The 9,376-nt window shown below is 35.0% G+C and overlaps 1 protein-coding gene across 1 annotated transcript in view; it reads right to left on the reverse strand.

The window, feature by feature from the left end:
- Positions 1-3,924: 3,924 nt before the first annotated feature.
- LOC133655244 (beta-1,3-galactosyl-O-glycosyl-glycoprotein beta-1,6-N-acetylglucosaminyltransferase 4-like) overlaps positions 3,925-9,376 on the reverse strand; it is a 29,088-nt gene continuing 23,636 nt past the window's right edge. The window contains exon 3 of the mRNA XM_062055219.1: positions 3,925-5,412. Within this exon, the coding sequence (XP_061911203.1) occupies positions 4,143-5,412 (1,270 nt within the window). The 3' untranslated portion in view covers positions 3,925-4,142. The remainder of the gene's footprint in view (positions 5,413-9,376) is intronic.

The raw sequence follows: 9,376 nt of genomic DNA on the forward strand, positions 1-9,376 counted from the left end.
AGATTTTTTTTAAGGTTGTAATATTACAAAAAATACGTGTGCGATTTTAAAAGAAATACGTAAAATTTTATAAGATAAAATTGGAACAATATAAAAAAAAAAAGCAATTTATTAGAGAATAAAATAAAAAATAAGATATTTTCACGTTAATAAAGTTGCAATAGAACTAGAATTCTGAAAAATACATAAATTAATAATAGCATAAAAAATATTTTTTTAAGATCGTAATATTACAATAAATACATGTGCGATTTTAAAAAGAAATAAGTTAAATGTAATAAGATACATTTGTAACAATATAATTTAAAAAATAGCAATTTATTAGAGAATAAAATAAAAAATAAGATATTTTCACATTAATAAAGTTGCAATACAACTAGAACTCTGAAAAATACATAAATTAATAATAACATAAAAAATATTTTTGAAGTTCTTAATTTTACAATAAATACATCCGCAATTTTACAAAAAATATGTTTAATTTTATAATATAAATGTGTAAACTTTTCAAATAAAACAGACACATGATATTTTTACATGACTAAAATTGCAATACAAATATAATTTTTTTTAAATAACAGGTTTTTTTGTGTGATTTTAAAACGCAGTAAAGTCATAATATTACAATAAATACATGGGCAATTTTACAAGAATGTGTAAACTTTTTTTAAGATATATTTGTAACAATATGAGAAAACCCTTTTTTTTTAATTGAGAATAAAATACAATAAAGAAAATATATTTTTATATGAATACTGTTGTTGAAATGTATTAATTAGAAATGTAAAAAATAAATATATGACTATTTGTTGTGGTTGTGAAGTCGTACAACAATAAACACGTGTGATTTTACAGGTAATAAGTTCAACTTAATTTATTTAATTTATAGTGAACATTGAAAAAATAGAGAATAAAATAAATAAAGAACATATATTTCTACATGAATAAAGTTGTAATACAACTAAAATTTAAAAAAATAAATATATGAATGATATTTTTATAACAAGGATTTTTTTGGTTATTTTCAACACCGTAAAGTCGTGATATTACAATAAATACATTTGCGATTTTACAGTAATATTAATACAATTTTATAAAAATATGATAAAAGTTTAGATTATTTTAGAGATTAAAATAAAATGAAGAGAAATATGATATTTTTACGTTGATAAAGTTGTAATACAACTATACTTTTTTTTAAAAAGAAATACAGTATATTGGTAATATTATCATAAAGTTTCGTTTGTGATTTCAAACGCAGTGAAGTCGTAATATTACAATAAATAAATATATAGTTGAGGTTTCTGTGGTTTATCCGTTATACAGTGCTCAAGTAGAGCGGAATATACGTTAGGTCAGGAAAAAACACAAAGGCTATTTCATCCCTACAAGCCTTTTTTGCAAGTTTCTCTGCTCTTTAGGGGATTATGAATAAACATTAATATACAGTGGTGGTCAAAAGTGTACGTACACTTGTAAGGAACATCATGTCATGGCTGTCTTGAGTTTCCAATCATTTCTTATTTTTTTGTGATGTAGTGATTGGAGCACATACTTGTTGCTCACAAAAAACATTCATGAAGTTTGCTTCTTTTATGAATTTATTTTGGCTCTACTGAAAATGTGAGCAAAGGGCCTTTTCAGCACTGCTAGCTAGCAGCATTAATATCTATTTATATTTATTATTAATTATAAATAAATGTCACATTCGAGTATGAACAGTATTTTATTTGTATTTCATATTGTAGATTACAGTTTTAAAACCTTTTATGAAAAACATTTTAAAAGTATATCACCTTTTGTATTTCATTACTATTTCTCCTTTAAGCACTGCACGGCCACCAGATCCTGCAGGCATGGATGAAACGATCCACCCCAAGAATCAAAAGTGGCACAGCTGGTCAATCACTCATGTTGGAATAATTGTATCTAAGTAATTGTATCTAAGTTATCACAAAACGTTGTGTCACATTGAGTTCAGCTCGCCCGGCGAGAGGACAAAAGCTGTCTCTGATCCTACCAAGAAGAAGGTTTGTAAAACTCCACTGTGTAGGATGGGCAGCAACATGAAGGTGTTCTGTTTCTTTGATGTATTGTAATCCACAGAAAGATTTCTGTCTTGACCCGAGAGCTACAAAGCGGAGAGAAAGCAGGACCTGCCCAAGCTCCAGGCACCTCTTCTTTGAACCGTTTTACGACCTTTTCTTTGAACTGTTTTTAATCAAAGGCGATGGCTGTTTACGACCCCCCTCCCTTGGAAACAGCTGTTGCCATGTGATCAGGAAAAGTCCAAATGAAAGAGGAGGCGTACAATCTTTCGTCAGAGCGTGGTGAGACTGTTCAAGAGTACAGCCCAGACCAGGGGTCGGGAACCTTTTTGGCTGAGAGAGCCATGAAAGCCAAATATTTTAAAATGTATTTCCGTGAGAGCCGTATAATATTTTTTAACAATGAATACAACTAAATGCGTGCATTTTTAAGTAAGAACAACATTTTTAGAGTATAATGAGTCTCTTATTCTTTTTAATAACAATGTTGTTCTGAAGCTAACCAATAATAAATGAAATACTTCTTACCATTAATGCGACTTCTGGTGCTGCATGGTTTTGCTGATGGCTTTGCAGTCCGGTTGATACGTGGTTATTTTTAACACTGCGATTACCAGCGGAATTATTCATTACTTATCGTGTTAAGCAGTGTCAGCTAAGATTGATCTGAGAGCCAGATGCAGTCCTCAAAAGAGCCACATCTGGCTCTAGAGCCATAGGTTCCCTACCCCTGGCCCAGACGTTTCTCCTCGATTGAGCCAAATTAAATTCTGTCTCTGTTTAAAGTACCAATGATTGTCACACACACACACTAGGTGTGGTGAAAGTTGTCCTCTGCATTTGACCCATCCCCTTGGTCACCGCCTGGGAGGTGAGGGGAGCAGTGGGCAGCGCCTGGGAATCATTTTTGGTGATTTAACCCCCAATTCCCACCCTTGATGCTGAGTGCCAAGCAGGGAGGTAATGGCTCCCATTTTTATAGTCTTTGGTATGACTCGGTTTGAACCTACCGATCTCAGGGCGGACACTAACCACTAGGCCAGTGTTTTTCAACCTTTTCTGGGCCAAGGCACATTTTTTTCATTGAAAGAATCTCGAGGCACACCACCAGCAGGAAACATTAAAAAATGAAACTCAGCAGCCGATATTGACAATAAAAAGTTGTTCTCGCAATTGTTGGATAAGAATTCAAACCATAACCAACCATGCATCACTATAGCTCTTGTCTGAAAGTAGGTGTACTGTCACGACCTATCACATCACGCCGTGACTTATTTTTAGTTTTTTGGTGTTTTCCTGTGTGTAGTGTTTTAGTTCTTGTCTTGCGCTCCAATTTTGTTCTTGATTGTCATGTCATGTACGGATGTACTTTGTGGACGCCGTCTGCTTCTCCACACGCTGTAAGTCTTTGCGGTCGTCCAGCATTTCTGTTTTTGTTTACTTTGCAACCAGTTCAGTTTTCCCTTCGTTTTGCCATCCCTAAGCTTCAATGCCTTTCCTTAGCAGCACTTACCTTTTGTTTATTTTTGATTTAAGCATTAGATACCTTTTTACCTGCACACTGCCTCCCGCTGTCGTCTGCAAATTGTGATCACGACAAACCATGTTCCCGACATCTACAAAGCAATTTGCTACCTGCTGCCACCTACTGATATGGAAGAGTATTACACGGTTACTCTGCAGATCTCTAGACAGCACAGACACTCAACAACGGCACATTTGCGGATTATTGGTTTGCAAAAAATATTTTTAAACACAATTAGGTGAAATTACACAATCTCCCACGGCACACCATACAATATCTCACGGTACACTAGTGTGCCGCGGCACAGTGGTTGAAAAACACTGCACTAGGCCACTGAGTAGGTCTGTTGAATTCCTTGCTTCTTTGTCTGTTTAATAGATGTCATCAGTGTTTGAACCTGACAACTCAAGTTACCAAATATGGTTTTATTTCCTTGTTCCAATGAAAGGTTAGGGTAAATGACGGAAGATCCACAGTGGACTGTGGATGGATCTCTGTGGGACACCAAAGGAGTCACTTGTAGTTCTTTCGTGGTGTACAAACAAGCCTGCGGACTCGATAAAAAACTATTAGTCACAAGTGGACGTTTCTTTTGATTGTAAGAACCTTTGTCTCTTCTGCAGTATTTCCTCCAGGCACTGGTAGGCCACCGGGTCCACTTGGGGGTCAAACTTGTTGGCGAACCAATAGCCGGTCTCCAGTAACCAGCGCACTTCGGCCGCGCCAAAGATGCAAACGGCGCGAACGTGTGTCCCCGTGCAGGGCGGGTAGAGACTCTCCTCCTCGAAACTCCACTTGACCATTCGGGTCTTGCTCATCAGGTCGGTGATGTCCGGCTCGCTCCTAGGCACCTCGCCCGGTATGCCTGGCATTCTCACCAGCGTGGCCCAGAAATGTTCATCGGGCGAGTACGTGTCCTCTGACCAGGCCAGAAAGTCTTTGACCACGACGGAGGCGTTCATGTAGACAACAAAGTCACGCGAGAGCACGAAGTAGGCGCTGCCGGTAAACATCTCAATGCCGTGAGGCGGGTCGCTCTTGGCCAGGTTCGTTCTCTTTGGCGACATCCAGTCCGTCTGCTCGTAGTGGAAGGAGAACCTCTGCTTCTTGTACTCAACAGGTCGGTACGTCGCCAGCATGTTGGCGCCGTTCAGGCCGGCCAACTCCGACACCAGCTCCTTGTTGGTCTTCAGGGGGAAGTCCTGCCCGCAGAGGTTGATGACGTACTTCCAGGGGACGTCCACCTCCAGGAGGTCGGACAGGCAGTTGATGTCGGCTTTCAGGCGAGTGAAGCCGGCGTAAATGACGTACTCGCGCTTGGAGGCGATGAAGACGTTGGGCAAGCAGCGCGCCAAGCCTTCCATCGCCGACCTAAACGCAGCGGGGGACTTTTGGTCGTAGTGAATGCAGAAGACGTTACTCGGCGAGTACAGCGCCCTGATCAGCCGCTCCACCATCCAGGCATACTTGTGCACCACCAGCGAGTACGCCAGGTGGAAGTGTCTCTCCTCCTCGGTGGCGCACACGTCTTCGTAGCCTCTGACCTGAAGGAAGTGCGAGCAGTCGGCCGTGAGGTCGCGCAGCGTCTCATCCGGGTCCGCCGTGTCGTTCCTTCTGATCGCCAGCGACCTCCCCAGCTCCGCCGGGTCCAGGTCGTACACGGCAGAGCAGCTCACGTTGTACTTGTGGAAGAACGTCGGGGCGTGGCGTGGCAGCGGCAGCAAGAGGCGATGTAGATGGTGAGGCAGGTAGCTGCAGATGCACAGGACCGCCAGCAGCACCAATGCCAGACAGGCGACAAATGTCTTTGTGTTCAGCAGAGACCTTCCCACGTTCATGCTGGGAGGAAGCAGAGTCAAACATGTGAGTCAAAGGAAGCGAAAGAAAAAGTGGACTTTTGTAAACTTGTAGGTTTTAGCAGAATTTCGTCTGGTGTGTCAACAACACCCGATTGGAAAGTTTTACATCACAGTGTTTATTATTTACATACCAGGAAGATACAACAAACTCAAGGCTTTAAACCTGAAATTTGAGTTGATTTACCCAAAAATGGGGAAACTCTGCGTGTCGGGTACCAGAACCACTGATCTGAGTTGAGTTTAAAAAAAAAAACCAGAGTATGTTGACTCGGAGTTAAGACCACAATAAAAAGTCATGATCAATGGAGCACTGATTCTATGATTCACCATAGCAAATGTGGACATAAAATGTCATCTTGTAAAAAAAAATAAAAAAAATAAATATATATATATATATATATATATATATATATATATATATATATATATATATATATATATATATATATATATATATATATATATATATATATATATATATATATATATATATATATATATATACAATAATATATATTTATATATGTCTATATACACTAATATATATGCATAAATACATATATATAAAAATGTATACGGTATACACTAATATATATTTATATATGTTATATACACTAATATATATACATATATACACATACACATATATACATTTATACACATTATTACACACATATATATAAATATATGTGTATATACACTAATATATATACATATATACACATATATGTATATGCACACACATTATACGGATATATATATATATATATATATATATATATATATATAAATATATATATATATATATATATATATATATATATATATATATATATATATATATATATATTTATATATGTCTATATACACTAATATATATGCATATATACACATATATACACACATATATATAAAAATGTATACGGTATACACTAATATATATTTATATATGTTATATACACTAATATATATACATATATACACATACACATATATACATATATACACATTATTACACACATATATATAAATATATGTCTATATACACTAATATATATGCATATATACACATATATACACACATATACATAAAAATGTATACGGTATACACTAATATATATTTATATATGTTATATACACTAATATATATACATATATACACATACACATATATACATTTATACACATTATTACACACATATATATAAATATATGTGTATATACACTAATATATATACATATATACACATATATGTATATGCACACACATTATACGGATATATATATATATATATATATATATATATATATATATATATATATATATATATATATATATATATATATATATATATATATATATATATATATTTATATATGTCTATATACACTAATATATATGCATATATACACATATATACACACATATATATAAAAATGTATACGGTATACACTAATATATATTTATATATATTATATACACTAATATATATACATATATACACATACACATATATACATATATACACATTATTACACACATATATATAAATATATGTCTATATACACTAATATATATGCATATATACACATATATACACACATATACATAAAAATGTATACGGTATACACTAATATATATTTATATATGTTATATACACTAATATATATACATATATACACATACACATATATACATTTATACACATTATTACACACATATATATAAATATATGTGTATATACACTAATATATATACATATATACACATATATGTATATGCACACACATTATATATATATATATATATATATATATATATATATATATATATATATATATATATATATATATATATATATATATATATATATATATATATATATATATATTAGGGGTGGGGGAAAAAATCGATTCGAATTCGAATCGCGATTCTGACGTTGTGCGATTCAGAATCGATTCTCATTTTTTAAAAATCGATTTAAAAAAAAAAATTATTATTATTATTATTTATTTTTTATTTTTTATTAATCAATCCAACAAAACAATACACAGCAATACCATAACAATGCAATCCCTCATTGACATTATCATTAGACATTAAAATAAAAAAGAACAATAGTGTCACAGTGGCTTACACTTGCATCGCATCTCATAAACTTGACAACACACTGTGTCCAATATTTTCACAAAGATAAAATAAGTCATATTTTTGGTTCATTTAATAGTTCAAACAAATTGACATTATTGCAAACAGTTGATAAAACATTGTCCTTTACAATTATAAAAGCTTTTTACAAAAATCTACTCTGCTTGCATGTCAGCAGACTGGGGTAGATCCTGCTGAAATCTATGTATTCAATGAATAGACTATCCTTTTGAATCTTGGCAAAAATCTTAGCCACACGATTATCAAATGTAATAGGACATTTAATTCATACTGACCAAACTGGCTTCATGGAAGGTCGACAATCTTCAGACAATACAAGGAAATTGTTGAATGTTATTTACTATGCTAGAAGTCTCCCTTATCCCACAGCAGTATGTAGTGTTGATGCGGAGAAGGCATTCCACCGCATAAACTGCTCATTTATGTTTTGCACATTACGTGAATTTGGATTTGGAGATAATTTTATACAATGGATTAAAGGCCTACTGAAATGAATTTTTTTTATTTAAACGGGGATAGCAGATCTATTCTATGTGTCATACTTGATCATTTCGCGATATTGCCATATTTTTGCTGAAAGGATTTAGTATAGAACAACGACGATAAAGATTGCAACTTTTGGTATCTGATAAAAAAAAGGCTTGCCCCTACCGGAAGTAGCGTGACGTAGTCAGTTGAACATATACGCAAAGTTCCCTATTGTTTACAATGATGGCCGCATGAAGTGAGAGAGATTCGGACCGAGAAAGCGACAATTTCCCCATTAATTTGAGCGAGGATGAAAGATTTGTGGATGAGTAAAGTGCAAGTGAAGGACTAGTGGGGAGTTGAAGCTATTCAGATAGGGAAGATGCTGTGAGAGCCGGGGGTGACCTGATATTCAGCTGGGAATGACTACAACAGTAAATAAACACAAGACATATATATACTCTATTAGCCACAACACAACCAGGCTTATATTTAATATGCCACAAATTAATCCTGCATAATAACACCTACGTGTTTGTTATGCTAGCTCCTAGCTCCTCTGCTAGCTCCTAGCTCCATAGAACACGCCAATACAAGTCAAACACCTGCTCAACACACACAATCACTCAGCCCAAAAGACCGTTCACCTAACCCAAGGTTCATAAAGCTTATATATTTTTAAAAAGTTACGTATGTGACGCGCACGTACGGTACGGTACGTGTTATGCTAGCTCCTAGCTCCTCTGCTAGCTCCTAGCTCCATAGAACACGCCAATACAATTCAAACACCTGATCAACACACACAATCACTCAGCCCAAAAGACCGTTCACCTAACCCAAGGTTCATAAAGCTTATATATTTTAAAAAAGTTACGTACATACGCAAAAAAAAGCCAAAGCTGCATACTCACAGTAGCACGTCTGCGTCTTTGTCATCTAAATCAAAGTAATCCTGGTAAGAGTCTGTGTTGTCCCAGTTCTCTACAGGCGTCTGTGTATCCAAGTCAAATGTCCTCCTGGTTAGAGTCTCTGTTATCCGAGTTCTTCCATCTTGACTGCATCTTTCGGGAATGTAAACAAAGAAGCGCCGGCTGTGCACTGTTGTGGCTGACTACGTTCGAAAAATACGTCCATTTCGCACCGACAACTTTCTTCTTTGCTTGCTCAGCTTCCTTCTTCATAATGCAATGAACATGATTGAAACAGATTCACGAACACAGATGTCCAGAATACTGTGGAATTATGAAATGAAAACAGAGCTTTTTTGTATTGTATTCAATGTGGAAGGCATACCCGTGTTCGCCGG

Source organism: Entelurus aequoreus, linkage group LG08, assembly GCF_033978785.1.
Source record: "Entelurus aequoreus isolate RoL-2023_Sb linkage group LG08, RoL_Eaeq_v1.1, whole genome shotgun sequence".
In the NCBI taxonomy this organism is placed as follows: domain Eukaryota; kingdom Metazoa; phylum Chordata; class Actinopteri; order Syngnathiformes; family Syngnathidae; genus Entelurus; species Entelurus aequoreus.